At 36.3% G+C, this 15949-nt stretch overlaps 1 protein-coding gene across 2 annotated transcripts; it reads right to left on the reverse strand.

The window, feature by feature from the left end:
- Window positions 1-471: 471 nt before the first annotated feature.
- LOC310724133 (F-box only protein 47-like) lies at window positions 472-15155 on the reverse strand. 2 transcript variants are annotated; one of them, XM_083537861.1, is made up of 11 exons: window positions 15044-15155; window positions 14646-14770; window positions 13162-13329; window positions 12990-13066; window positions 8134-8211; window positions 7095-7203; window positions 5630-5803; window positions 3799-3951; window positions 3565-3707; window positions 1136-1295; window positions 472-921 (listed from the first exon to the last, which is right to left on the reverse strand). In XM_083537861.1, the coding sequence occupies exons 2-11, from the start codon at window positions 14713-14715 to the stop codon at window positions 812-814; spliced, it is 1242 nt and encodes a 413-aa protein (XP_083393987.1). In that variant the 5' UTR covers window positions 14716-14770; window positions 15044-15155; the 3' UTR covers window positions 472-811. The 2 variants fall into 2 exon arrangements, with proteins under 2 accessions (XP_083393987.1, XP_083393988.1); XM_083537862.1 differs by lacking the exon at window positions 15044-15155 and adding an exon at window positions 14951-15011.
- Between the last annotated feature and the right edge of the window lie 794 nt (window positions 15156-15949).

Below are 15949 nucleotides of genomic sequence, written 5' to 3' on the forward strand. Positions count from 1 at the left end.
GATCGTACCATCTAATGCAGGTTTCAAAGAAGCCAGTTTCTTATCCTGCTTGAAGATGTTTCAAACTAGGAACTAGTTTTCAGTTGGGATGTTCTTGATGGGTCCCAAGCATGCTGTTATCTCAAAAGCCAATAATGTAGCTTCAGTTCAAGCTCATATCCAATACCAGAACAAGCAAAATATTTTATCTCAATCATTTTCACTTTGTTGTTGGTAATAAATAGACAGTTTTTAGTATTTCAGAAATCCATTCCATCCTTCAAATCTTCACACAGGGATGTTTTCCACTGTGTAGAACATTATCAGAATAAATGAAACACACTCATTTTTTTTACAAAAGAAAAATCATTTATAAAAGCATATATAAAGTATTTTAATAAACATTTTATAAGCTCATACTTAATATAAAATATATTTAAGCTCATACTACACATTTCATAGAAATGTACTAAATGTACCAAATGTACCAAACTAAAGAACATATTTTATAACTAGAAAACATTTAACAAATTTTTGCAAATGTACTCTTGTTTCAAAACCAATTTAACCACAGAATATATTCCAGTTTAGCTTTTCAAATCAAACTTGTTTAGAAGCATCCTCAAAACAATGCGTAAAGTACAGAACCAACGTGTTTAAAGGACAGATACAGACACAGATGAATTTTGATAACATGTATACTTGGAACTGAATTATTTCAACAATGTTAAAATGTGCCTCAAGTTTAATAGCACAGTGTCAGAAACGCAAGGTATCGAGGTATGTCTATTAAACTAAACTGGTACATTTTGTAGCGAGTTTTGGTATGGACTTACTCTTTCTTGAAGAATACACAGAAAATATCTGTGTGAAAATGGGCATTTGCAATCAAAAGGCTGTTCAGACTTCTTAATGCAGTGTCCAGCTCTCCATTCTGATGTCCTGTGTGAATAAAAATGAACACATAATTCATAATATTTCAGTGAAATTGATGGTGTGGACAAATAGTGCTTAAAGTTAGTCATGAATTTACAAAAGCCAAACAAGTAAAAAATATTAAAGGTAATTTTAACTTTAACTCAATCCAGGTATTGATTTGTTTATACATTTTTTCAAATATCATGAATTAAATTGAAGCCCTGCATTCTCTTCTCACCTGCCAATACTTGTTCAACAAGTTCCATGGCGACTTCAGAAAACATATTTTCCATTCGCTCAATGAAGGACCGCTTCTCCAAGTGCAGTGTGAAAACCTGACACACCTGTTGGATCATCGTAACTACCCAGTTCATGCAGTACCCATCTTTCTCACTCACCTGGTAGTGACAATGAAAGGATTTGTATTAAATTAAATTGTATATAGATATTTCTAGACATTTTGTTTTCACTGTTAACTGAATATAAACATATGAACCAACATACATTTAAGTAATTATAAAGAATATTAAAAACTGAAAGATAGGGCTGAACACAACACTGTGATGGTGTTCAGTAAAAGAGTGTAAGTTGCCAAGCCTGCATGCTGTTTGTAAGGAAGGCCAGGGTCTGATTTCAGAAGGAGTGGCCGGTGCCAAAGCCAGTGAGTTTATAAATCAGTCTGGATGAAATCAATGAATAAATATGTCAATATATTACGTAGAATCTGCTCATATAAAGGAGGGTCAGGGCATAATGGAATGCCATGACATACTCTGTTGGCTTTTTGGAGCAAAAAACAAACAAAAGGTCTTGAGGGCAGGCAGCATTTCAGATGGGAAAGAATACCCCATCCCCCTATACAGTACATACAAAGTCATTGAGGTTTTGTGCAGTCCTTGAGAACTTAGCCACCAGGGCCATCAGATTACATTACATGATCCATCCATTACATGCATGCACATACAGTGAGGAAAATAAGTATTTGAACACCCTGCTATTTTGCAAGTTCTCCCACTTAGAAATCATGGAGGGGTCTGAAATTGTCATCGTAGGTGCATGTCCACTGTGAGAGACATAATCTAAAAAAAAAAAAATCCAGAAATCACAATGTATGATTTTTTTTAACTATTTATTTGTATGATACAGCTGCAAATAAGTATTTGAACACCTGAGAAAGTCAATGTTAATATTTGGTACAGTAGCCTTTGTTTGCAATTACAGAGGTCAAATGTTTCCTGTAGTTTTTCACCAGGTTTGCACACACTGCAGGAGGGATTTTGGCCCACTCCTCCACACTGATCTTCTCTAGATCAGTCAGGTTTCTGGCCTGTCGCTGAGAAACACGGAGTTTGAGCTCTCTCCAAAGATTCTCTATTGGGTTTAGGTCTGGAGACTGGCTAGGCCACGCCAGAACCTTGATATGCTTCTTACAGAGCCACTCCTTGGTTATCCTGGCTGTGTGCTTCGGGTCATTGTCATGTTGGAAGACCCAGCCTCGACCCATCTTCAATGCTCTAACTGAGGGAAGGAGGTTGTTCCCCAAAATCTCGCTATACATGGCCCCGGTCATCCTCTCCTTAATACAGTGCAGTCGCCCTGTCCCATGTGCAGAAAAACACCCCCAAAGCATGATGCTACCACCCCCAAGCTTCACAGCAGGTATGGTGTTCTTGGGATGGTACTCATCATTCTTCTTCCTCCAAACACGTTTAGTGGAATTATGACCCAAAAGTTCTATTTTGGTCTCATCTGACCACATGACTTTCTCCCATGACTCCTCTGGAGTCATCCAAATGGTCATTGGCAAACTTAAGACGTGCCTGGACATGTGCTGGTTTAAGCAGGGGAACCTTTCGTGCCATGCATGATTTCAAACCATGACGTCTGAGTGTATTACCAACAGTAACCTTGGAAACGGTGGTCCCAGCTCTTTTCAGGTCATTGACCAGCTCCCCCCGTGTAGTTCTGGGCTGATTTCTCACCTTCCTTAGGATCATTGAGACCCCACGAGGTGAGATCTTGCATGGAGCCCCAGTCCGAGGGAGATTGACAGTCATGTTTAGCTTCTTCCATTTTCTAATGATTGCTTCAACAGTGGACCTTTTTTCACCAAGCTGCTTGGCAATTTCCCCGTAGCCCTTTCCAGCCTTGTGGAGGTGTACAATTTTGTCTCTAGTGTCTTTCGACAGCTCTTTGGTCTTGGCCATGTTAGTAGTTGGATTCTTACTGATTGTATGGGGTGGACAGGTGTCTTTATGCAGCTAACGACCTCAAACAGGTGCATCTAATTTAGGATAATAAATGTAGTGGAGGTGGACATTTTAAAGGCAGACTAACAGGTCTTTGAGGGTCAGAATTCTAGCTGATAGACAGGTGTTCAAATACTTATTTGTAGCTGTAACATACAAATAAATAGTTTAAAAATCATATATTGTGATTTCTGGATTTTTTTTTTTTAGATTATGTCTCTCACAGTGGACATGCACCTACGATGACAATTTCAGACCCCTCCATGATTTCTAAGTGGGAGAACTTGCAAAATAGCAGGGTGTTCAAATACTTATTTTCCTCACTGTATAATTGCAGTCAGTATGTTTCATTTTTGTATTTCAAAGAAAAAGCATCATAGCTTTAAAATATTTCCTACAAAAGAGATGCATTTCTTACCAGAATAAGAAAAATCAGTATTCGAGAGATCTCAAAGAGCCTGCCATTGAGGGCCTTGCTAGCTAGCACATTGTAGCAGATATTGTTCCCACACAGGATGAGCAGACGCGCTACGTTCTCCATATGCCATGGCTGTGGCATGACTAGCAAATATATATAAACCAGATAATCAAATATTATCAAAATTCATGTTACAAAAATACAATACTATGCTACAAGATTATAATTTAATACCAATGATCTCATTTATGATGGCAAGCATCGTGTCAGTGCTCCAGTTTTTATTTCCATCGGTGTTTCCATAAAGAAGAAGAATTGCTTTGGCCAAATCCCACAGAGCATCATGCACTACTGCACCATCCCACACATGCTGCCAGCCTAGCTTTCCTGAAGAAGACAAAGCAGTAAGCTAAAACAATGCACATTGCAAATCTAATGTCAAACTGAAAGTATTTTTAATAAAACAGCGTTTTTCCAATTTAAACGGTTTTCAGCACAATTTCTATAACACTCAACAAAACTAAACAGCTCATCAAAAACAAACCTGCCTGATTTTTAATCTGTAAAGTAAATCTTGCATGCTGTTTGTGTGTATCCACTGTATGAGCAGCCAACTTAGCCATTCTCTCTCTGGTTATGCAGTTATTGGTAGCATAAATAATGGTCAGGATGCTCTATCAACTCTATCAACACTTTTCTGTTACAGATTAATCAATATTCATGGCATTACCAACCAGACTACCTGTTTCTATAACTTTGGGCCCTTGATGCAGCATGATGGCAGTGGCAGTTCAGGGAACAATTCTTAACAATTAAATCCTTCAAATACATAGAACAACTGAAAATATATTTTGCTATATATTTTGCTATGTTCTATCAGATGTACATGGTGCACCGTTCAGGTGTGTTTTGCCAGTGCTGCTGGATAGTCCCCATTTACACCCAAAGTACATGTGGTTGCCATTCAGGCCCAAGAAATGATAATTCATTGATCACAGTTTAACTTGGAAAATCTATTTAAATTTAAGTCATACATGTAAATGTGGGAATACCCCTTTATATTGAAGTCCCTTCCAACATAGGTTTTTGTCATCTTTTTATATAAAACAGAATGTTGATCTGAAATGAGCATAAATAATACATGGAATCCAGAGTGTTGTTCTTTCTTCTGATAATAACTAATCTAAAGACACAATAATTGTGGACATGACGCTTGATGCAATCTATTGTTAATTCTTAAAGAAGCCTGTCATTATATGGTCTAGAATGAGCAGAGTGGGTCACTCACAAATACAAAATAATGCATTACTGACAACCAGGATATTATCTGCTGTGTAATATGTAGTATATTGAACGTGTAGTATCTTAAATGTGTAATATCAAAAGGCCTAAATTCATGTTATTCTTCAATAGTGACACTCCTGAAGAGGCCAAAAGTTAATTACCGAACCGCCTGTACAGATGGTTCTCTGTAAACAAAAGATTTGGAATTAATGTTATCTCAAGGCCACAGAGAGACTGACGCCGTATTCTTGAAACAAATATAGAATGTGGTCAAGGATGTATATCCTCTGGGAAGGCGACCTCTGACCCGTTCACCATATACGAGGAGGTACAGGAAAAACAGGATGTTTTATGATCTGGGAATAACACCTGGAAACATCTGGACATCTCAGTAGGACAAAGACAAGCTTTTCTTTACGTTTAACATTATTGCACAGTAAGCTCATATGCATCTAATTTACATTAAGAGGCGGACCCGGAAAACGGGCAAGCATTTAATGTGTGTGTAAGCATGGATCTGGAGTCAGACTTTGAATCAGAGCGTGCTGACTCCAGGCTTGACCGGAAGGCCTGTAAAGATGCTATATTTCTGTGCTGAATAAAAATCATTATTTACACGAAATACGGTGTCTAACGAGAGTCCTTGCAGCCGACAACTACACCTCATCAAGACGACGAAATACACAACAATTACAGCAAAGTTCCAGAGGAAGCAAGAAACTGCACATTGTGCATATTTAGATTATGACACAATAAAAAACATAAAATGTTGAAATGTTACCATCGGACTGCAGCGGGCCGAAGAGGATAAAGAGTAGACGAGCTTGGTTGATGATTGGCCAAGGTCTAAGGATGCATGTAAGCCAGAAATAAGCATCCCTTCTATTTTTCCATTGTTCAAACATAACACCTCTGCAGAAAAAACGTATCTCTTGCTCTAACCAGTGGCATGCACCTAACAAAAAAATATTCATTATAATAAAAGACTGTCCTCTAAAAATACAAATAAAACAATAAGTATAGAACAGATACATCAATATCAAGTTACCTTATTTATTCTAGAATCTCAGTACATTCACATACAGTGGGGGAAATTATAATATGATAAAATGCTGAGTTTGTAAATTTACCTTCTTACAAACAAATGAACAGTCTAGAATTTTTATAATAGGTTTATTATAACAGAAAGAGAAAGAATATTTTTTTAAAAATCGAAAACGGAAGAAGAAATACAAGATAAGTCAATTACCCTCGCTCTGGAGCTCCATGCAAAATCTCACCTCATGGGGTGAAGATGATTCTGAGAAAGGTGAGGGATCAGCCTCGGATTACACAGGAGGAGCTTGGTAATGATCTCAAGGAAGCTAGGACCACAGTCCCCAAGAAAACCCTTGGTAACACACCGTGGTCTCTCTGCATTAACAGACCCATTTGAAGTTTGCCAACAAACACTTGAATGATTCAGAGAAGGCTTGAGAGAAGGTGATGTGGTCAGATGAGACCAAAATTTAGCTCTTTTCCATCAACTCGACTCGCCATTTTTGGAGCAGAGAAATGCTGAATATGACCCCAAGAACAACATCTCCAGTGTCACACATGGAGGAGGCTGTTTCTCTGCTAAGGGTACATGAAGACTTTACCACTTCACCACATGAACCGGGTCATGCACTGTAGAATCTTGGGTGAGAACCTCCTGGCCTCAGCCAAAACACTGTAGATGGGTCCAATGACCAAAAACAAAAGGCCCTGATGTCCTTTGACAGCTCTTTGGGCTTTTCCATGGTGGTGGAGAGGTTTGAATGGAAGAGGTTGAATCTGTGATGGGTGTCTTTTATACACATAATGAGTTTATATTAGGAGCACTTTCATAAAGGGACACCACAAATTTGGGACTGTGGGGGTTGGAATCCTTGCTAATTTGGTACGGGATCAAATACTTATTTCACTCGATCAAAAAACTCGATCTTTATTCTTTTTTTCTGTGTCTCTCTGTTAAAATAAAACTACCATAAAAATTCTAAACTATTCATTTCTTTGTAAGGGAGTAAACTCACAAAATGAGGGGATCAAATAATTACTTCCCCCACTGTACATTCAATTCAATTCAGTTCATTTCTTTTTCGTATAGCACTTTTAACAATGAACATTGTCTAAAAGCAGCTTTACACATAAATTTGTTGATAAAAATGTATAAGATGTTCTTTATAAGTGTAAGTTTGTCCCTGTACATCAGCACAATAACATACCTGGGTTGCTTGTAACAGCACCCTCTATTTTCCACTGAAGATGTGCAGTTTTGGACAAAAAGTTAAATACACGGTGGCATTCCAGCTCATCCCAACCAGCTATCAGTGTCTATAAAGAGTACAAAAAGATGTAAAACAAAAAAGGAGATGAAATATTGTCAAAAGAAAAAACAAAGTTATAAAATTCTCTTCCCTGATGCAAAACATTTATTTATAATTATAATCTGTAAACACTGCACTAATAAACTGTTCTTATAAAAAACAATGTATATGCTGCCATTAATTGAATGTCTTACTTAGAATTTACTTTACCTACACTGTATGTGCATCACAATTTCTCTTCAAACTACAGATTCCAAACCCTTAGTTTCATGTTGCAGCATGACAATGTGCACAAAGAAAAATCCAAAATACAGGCTCCAAAGTTTAGTTAAAAGCCTTGCCAGAGGAGTACAGTTTCCAGATTAGTACTGCTGGCATTCTGTGAAAGAATTGTTGTCCTATTTTTGTCGGACACAAAAGTTTCAGGATGCACAAAACGTTTTCAATTGGTAAAACATCTGGACTGCAGACAGGCCAGTTCAGCACTCTGACTGAATCAGCAGCCATGCTACTGTAATAAATGCAGTATTCAGCTTTGTCTTGTTGAAATATGCAAGACCTTCACAGAAAAAAATGTCATGCTCTAAAATCTTTCAGCATTAATTGTCATTTCCAGATGTAAAAGCTGTTCATTCAATAGACAGTAATGCATTACTATACCACAGGTTTTTGAACTTCAAATATTGAACCATCTGATAAGCTGAATGGTCCTTTTGTCTTTAGCCTGGAATACGTGTTGCAGCCATCAAATTCAAAATTAACTTATTTATTCCTAAAAATGCTACATTTCCTCAGTTAAACACTAAATATATTCTATTGTGAATAAAGTATAGTTTTTTTGTTTTTTGTTTTAGATCATTGTATTCTGGTTTTATTTACGTTTTACACTTCATCCCAACATTTTTGGGATTAGAGTTGTAAAAAACAGCCTACTTGCCTGCAAGAAGACTCCATAGCAAACAAAACCTTGGCACAAAGGTAGTGCATCACATCGCTCAATCATAAAACAGGGAATCTAGAGGAATTGAAACAGTGTACCATAGAATTTGTACCATGACAGGATGGTGGTAATTTTAACACACACACACACACACACACACACACACACACACACACACACACACACACACACACACACACACACACTCACACACACACACACATATATATATATAAACTTTATATACAGTATCTTACAAAAGTACACCCCTCACATTTCAGCAACCATTTTAGCATATTTTCTCGAGATAGAAATAAAACTTGCATATATTTTAGAGTAGTCAATGAGAAACTTATATAGCAGTAAAGATTTACTGTCCTCTGCAAATAACTAAACATACAGCCATTATCATAAAAAAAAGCTGGCAACAAAAGTGAGTACATCCAAAGTGATAACAGCTGTTATAAACTGTACAAAAACATAATAGAAAGAGTATGTAAAGATATAATATGGTTTTATTCAGTGTATATTTCTTGGAAATGAGACGACTTGAGCTAACGAAGACGCCGGTGGAGGGGGGCGGGGAGGAGAGGCGATAAGCGGTGGAGGAGGAAAAAATATATTTTTTGCTTCTCTCTCTATCACTACTGTACACTACGTATCCCTACACTTTATTTTTTTACTTTTTCTTCTTTGCTTATCTTAATTTTCGTCACAATCTTCGCTTTCTGGCTTGGTTTCGCCATCTAACAGCGGCGTCTCGAGCTCGTACCTCAATTTTTTGCTCGCGTAACAAAGCAAAAAATCGACCGAGTGACCGCTCTTACCTCGGACATCTCGTACATTAATGCACTTGTAGGTCAAGGTACCACTGTATATATATATACAGTGAGGAAAATAAGTATTTGAACACCCTGCAATTTTGCAAGTTCTCACACTTAGAAATCATGGAGGGGTCTGAAATTGTCATCGTAGGTACATGTCCACTGTGAGAGACATAATCTAAAAAAAAAATCCAGAAATCACAATATATGATTTTTAAACTATTTATTTGTATGATACAGCTGCAAATAAGTATTTGAACACCTGTCTATCAGCTAGAATTCTGACCCTCAAAGACCTGTTAGTCTGCCTTTAAAATGTCCACCTCCACTACATTTATTATCCTAAATTAGATGCACCTGTTTGAGGTCGTTAGCTGCATAAAGACACCTGTCCACCCCATACAATCAGTAAGAATCCAACTACTAACATGGCCAAGACCAAAGAGCTGTCGAAAGACACTAGAGACAAAATTGTACACCTCCACAAGGCTGGAAAGGGCTACGGGGAAATTGCCAAGCAGCTTGGTGAAAAAAGGTCCACTGTTGGAGCAATCATTAGAAAATAAAAGAAGCTAAACATGACTGTCAATCTCCCTCGGACTGGGGCTCCATGCAAAATCTCACCTCGTGGGTTCTCAATGATCCTAAGGAAGGTGAGAAATCAGCCCAGAACTACACGGGAGGAGCTGGTCAATGACCTGAAAAGAGCTGGGACCACCGTTTCCAAGGTTACTGTTGGTAATTCACTAAGACGTCATGGTTTGAAATCATGCATGGCACGGAAGGTTCCCCTGCATAAACCAGCACATGTCCAGGCACGTCTTAAGTTTGCCAATGACCATTTGGATGATCCAAAGGAGTCATGGGAGAAAGTCATGTGGTCAGATGAGACCAAAATAGAACTTTTGGGTCATAATTCCACTAAACTTGTTTGGAGGAAGAAGAATGATGAGTACCATCCCAAGATCACCATCCCTACTGTGAAGCATGGGGTGGTAGCATCGTGCTTTGGGGGTGTTTTTCTGCACATGGGACAGGGCGACTGCACTGTATTAAGGAGAGGATGACCAGGGCCATGTATTGCGAGATTTTGGGGAACAACCTCCTTCCCTCAGTTAGAGCATTGAAGATGGGTCGAGGCTGGGTCTTCCAACATGACAATGACCCGAAGCACACAGCCAGGATAACCAAGGAGTGGCTCTGTAAGAAGCATATCAAGGTTCTGGCGTGGCCTAGCCAGTCTCCAGACCTAAACCCAATAGAGAATCTTTGGAGGGAGCTCAAACTCCGTGTTTCTCAGTGACAGGCCAGAAACCTGACTGATCTAGAGAAGATCTGTGTGGAGGAGTGGGCCAAAATCCCTCCTGCAGTGTGGGCAAACCTGGTGAAAAACTACAGGAAACGTTTGACCTCTGTAATTGCAAACAAAGGCTACTGTACCAAATATTAATATTGACTTTCTCAGGTGTTCAAATACTTATTTGCAGCTGTATCATACAAATAAATAGTTAAAAATCATATATTGTGATTTCTGGATTTTTTTTTTTAGATTATGTCTCTCACAGTGGACATGCACCTACGATGACAATTTCAGACCCCTCCATGATTTCTAAGTGGGAGAACTTGCAAAATAGCAGGGTGTTCAAATACTTATTTTTTTCACTGTATATATATATATATATATATATATAAATAGGCTGTCAATTGATGGATAAAGATATTTAATCATGATTAATCGAATAATTGCATTGAGTTAACTCGTGATTAACCGCAACTTAATCGCACATTTTTATCTGTTTTAAATGTACCTTCAATTAACACGTTTCAACAAAATTTTAATACTCTAATAAACATGGGCACGGACAAATGTGGACGCTTTATGCAAATGTATGTTTATTATTAGTGAAACCAAACTCAACATAGAGCATGAAGACAAAATATTCCTACAAATGTTTTAAAGCAATTATGGTGTCTTACATTAGCGAAATCATCAGGAAAACAAACCTTTGCTGTTTCCACACAGACAGTTTTAATTGCCGCATGAGTGCTCCATGGTAAATTTTGGTGCTTAATTTGAGACTTGGCGCATCAGTAAAATAAATGTTTAGTGATTAAAACTTATTTTTCAGTTTTTTATAATTGCTTCATATCTAAGTAAAGAAAGGACATCGTGAATAAAAGTGTGTTGTGCTGAAGGTTTTAATTTTGCCTCTTTTATATTTATTTATTTATTTATTTATATTCTTAATTAAAAATGCATTCTGTTGCCTTGTACAATAACAAGACAATAAAGTAATAAGATCTAAAAAAAATAAAAACAAAATGCGTGCTACATTATGACACGTTAATAAAATGTGTTAAATGACTTTGTGTTAACCTCTGATTAACACTTTAATTTCATATGTATGATCAGTGGAAAACTGTCCTTTGGTCTAGTCCAAATTTGAGATTTTTGGTTCTATTCACCATGTCTTTGTTAGATCTACAGAGAGTGAAAAGATGGTTCCTGAATGTGTGATTTCCACTGTGAAGCATGGAGAAGAAGGTGTGATGGTGTGGGGGTGCTTGGCTGGTAAAACTGTTGGCGATTTAGTCAAAATTGAGGCACATCTTTCCAACATGCCTAACAAAGCATTTTGCAGCGACATGCTATCCCATCTGATTGGCACTTATGGGACCATTCTTTTTTTTCCAACAGGACAATGACCCCAAATATACTGTATGTATGTATGTATGTATGTATGTATGTATGTATGTATGTATGTATGTATGTATGTATGTATGTATGTATGTATGTATGTATGTATGTATGTATGTATGAATGTATGTAAGAGCTTAGTTCAAGAAGGAGAGTGATGGAGTACTGCATTAGATGATCTGGCCTCCACAATCCCCTGATCTAAATACAGTTGAGATGTTTTGGAATGAGATGGAACCAGAGAGTGAAGGACAAACAGCCAACAGGCACTCAACCCCTCTGAATACTATGCAAGACTGTTGGAAAACCATTCCAGGAAACTACCTCATGAGGATGAATGACAGAATGCCAAGAATTGAATACTTTGAAGAATCGAAAATATAAAACATATTCTGGGTTATTTAACATATTTTTGTTAACAGCATATTGGATGTGTTCAGAATGAACGTACAATGTTAAAATGAATAAACATAAAGAATAAAGAAAAAAAACACCAAAAAAGAGTGTGTCCAAATGTTTGACTGGTCATATATTGTACAAACATACATACAAAAAATGTATTGACTGGTTTAGATTTTTCAAAGACTTCTGATCATCAACACCCTCTACAGTTTACACAGAATAATGTGGAAAAACAAAAAGAATAAAGTGCATGTCAGGTCCATAAGTATTTAGACATTTTCTTAATCTTGCTTCTTTTTACAACTAAAATGTATTTACTATACAATTATGTGTGCTGAAGAACATGTGAATGAACTGTAGACTAATCTAATGGGTTTAACAAAATTATTGCATTATAGCAATTTTTATAATAATTTCTTCATTTTTAGGTTTAAAACTATATATATATATATATATATATATATATATATATATATATATATATATATATATATATATATATATATATATATATATATAGTTATAGTTATAGTTATAGTTATAAATATAATGGATATTAAGTGTTTAGAACTTGGGTGCAGATCCTTTGCTGTTAATGCAGTTAATGACTAACTGGAACCCATGGAAATCATTCTTTGCTTTTACCCTTGAGATGCTTTACTGCAGCATGCATTATTAGATATCCTGTCTAATAAAATAAAGGACAGTAATGAATAATAAATAATAAATAATTAGACAGTGTGATCAGGTTGCAAGTAAGGACTCCAGCAAGACTAGCTATAAGAACATAGCTAACACATTTACAACTGATTGAAAAATACTGTTTGACAAATGTTCCACTGATTTACCTTTCTAGAGCTTCATTGTTTTGCTAAAATTCTCAACACATTTTTAAAGAAATGTCCCACTAAGACCATAATTGAACCTACCTGTGAAAATGTGTTAGAAATAAACTTCAGCCTTTCTTTGGTTGGTAGTAACAGAGTGCATCTCTTAAACAGTAAACCTGTGAAAAAAATGGACATGATTACCCTTAAAAAAAGAGTTGTTAAATGCAAAACTGATTTGGCAAAAAATTAAATGAAAAATCTTAAATCATACCAAGGGATCTAAAATGATCAAGTACTGTGTTCAAGTGTTCTGCTTTGTGTGAAGTGCAGTGGCTCTTCTTCAAAATCTTCTGGTTCCTCCAGGCCAAAGTAGACACATGGCTCACTACACAGTTACTGATACTTTTCGATACCATGCTAAAAACACTCAGTTCAAGAGCTAAAAAATGAACAAATATATGGAAAGCTTTCAAATTAATTATATATGAGTTATATATAATTATATATATATATATATATATATATATATATATATATATATATATATATATATATATATATATATATATATATATATACACACACACACATAGAGTATTTTTCTTATGTTATATAATTATTTTTATTTCTATTGTGGTGAGTAAACATAACATCCAGTTTTGTATTTCACTCTTTAGCCTCATTGTTTGTTGCAGGGTCCCAGCACATGATCTGTATCTGATCCAATACAGATTATTGTATCAGATACATACTTTGTACACAGACTACACACTTTGTATTCTGCATAAAATACGATACATGGAATCCAACATTTGCATGCAAGGTACATAAAATTCTAAATAGCATTCAAAATGCTAAGAAAACCATGATAACAAACTAGAAATCAAATAATAACAACAAAATGTACATACCCTTCCATTAAATTAAAAACAAAACTATCACCGTTCCCTACAGACACAATTACAGCAAAACCACACAGCAAAATCTAATATTCACAAAACACACCTAACTAAATTACACACACATACATATTCCCAGAAAGCTGCTTTGAGACAATGTCTGTTGTAAAAAGTGCTATAGAAATAAACTTGGACTGGACATGACCTGCTTTAAAGAGGATTAGGGTAAAATATCTGACGACTTAAGGCCTATAGATGACATTCATTATTCGTCGTATCTAAAAGGACCAAGAACTTATAATATCGTGCCTCTAGATGGCACCATAACGTTCAATAATATACACAGTATATAACACAGTTCATTCATAATATTTAAACTACCTGTTGTCTACATTCCCTTGTGCTGCCCACTGTTCTAACAGAACCCGATGCTTTAAATCCTGTTAATGGTCAGGTAGAGTCTCCATGAAATGGACATGTTTGTCCAATTAAGACAAATAATGTCCAAAGTCTGCGTAATAACAGACTGTAAAGGTGCAAATGCATGTTAGATTTTATTAAACATTTTCCATGCAGTAGCTCAAACATCACTCATTATTGAGGAAAGTTTCTTTATATTGAGTTTTGTTATATTATACACTTTTATAGTTTTATAAAATGTCTAGAAAGAAATATATTAATGATAGTTTTAAAATGAAATAGAACTGTTTAATCTGTGAGAGAATAAATCTTGGAGCTTTTACAGTGGAGCTAAAAAGACAACTTCCAGAAGATTCATACAAACCGGAACTCCTTATAGTTCGACTGTGTATGTATTTTAAACACAGTTCTTGAGGAGTATAGTTTGTGTACTCACCTGTCAGATGGTCCAATATTAAACCAAACACCTCAGCTGGCAGTTTCTCGAACAGTCCCTGACTGGACATCCTTTGGTGATGGATGTTCCTGTGTAGAACTGCACACTGACACCGTCTAGAGCTTCTGCGGTGTGATACATAAGTGGAGGTAAATTTCTTCATAATCCAACCTGATTGTAATGAACAAGAATGAAAAAGTATCACTTGGTCGAATTTGTAGCCTTTAGCTAACCAACATGCTGAACATTCGTCTTTGAGACATGCTAGCTAGCTAGTTACAGTAGATATGAAAGATGCTGCTCACTGTTGTCGCACCAAAGTCTCTCGCTATAGATTTTGAATGAATAAATAAACTAAGAGCAGGACAATGTAATAATGAGGAAAAAACCCCGCCTACTGGTCTGTTGTATTGCTGTGTGTTAACTTTAGCGTGTTAGCAACAAAAGATATTTAAAATTTAAAATTTAAAATCTCTCAAAGTGAAATAAAGCCGCCGAGTTACTGATTAATGCAGTACTGCTGCTCACGCGCGCGCGCAAACGCGCCTCGCGCTCATGTTCTCGCACTATTACGGGAGTAATAGAAGAGTCACTACTGAAGCGCTTCAATAAAGACTCTGAATAACCACAAACTTCATGTTTATTTTCCTGCTGCTTGCTACTACAAAATACTACTTGTATTTTTGTTTGTACTAACTCTATATCCTTTCAAACCCTGGGACCGTTAAAATGGACATCACACTTTTTTAAAGAATACAATTGAATGCTTTAGTAATATGAAAAATTTTCCAATTTGAATGTTTATGTTCGCATTGTATGTGCTTTCAGTGGTGTACAGTAACCAGCATGTGCACTCTGAGTGGTCTGCAGCAACGCACCTTCATACGAAACAAGCTGTGATCCAATGTGTGTTTGGACACCTTTCTATCAAAGTCAGCATTACTCTTTTTAGCAATTAATGTTAAAGAAGCTCTATTGTGGAAACAAAACAAATGGTCTAGCCTTTGCTCCCAATGCCTCCTGCCTTCCAGTTTAATGGTTGTCCTTTCTTGGACCACTTTGTCCTAACTAACCCAGGGCCAGTTCTAGCCAATTATATTAGAGTGGGCCATCAGTGTTAGTGGCCCCAACACTTAATCCAGTTCCTAGTCCAACAAAAATCTAATTCAAACTAAAACTGAACAATGATAATAAAACCAATTTCGAAAACTGTATTGTATTAACTGTATTTTAACTTTAAACTCCATAAATCATGTTTTTATTGGATCAGATTAGGTCTCAAATAAAATAAAAAATCTAAATCA

This window comes from Silurus aristotelis (assembly GCF_946808225.1).
Source record: "Silurus aristotelis genome assembly, chromosome: 3".
Classification (NCBI taxonomy): Eukaryota; Metazoa; Chordata; class Actinopteri; order Siluriformes; family Siluridae; genus Silurus; species Silurus aristotelis.

Coding starts and splice junctions, on each gene's coding strand:
- LOC310724133 (XM_083537861.1), bottom strand. CDS start 14,715: ATGTCCAGTCAGGGACTGTTCGAGAAACTGCCAGCTGAGGTGTTTGGT. Junction 13,330..14,645: donor AATATTGGACCATCTGACAG/GTGAGTACACAA, acceptor TTCATTTTTTAG/CTCTTGAACTGAGTGTTTTT. Junction 1,296..3,564: donor TACTGATTTTTCTTATTCTG/GTAAGAAATGCA, acceptor TGTCACTACCAG/GTGAGTGAGAAAGATGGGTA.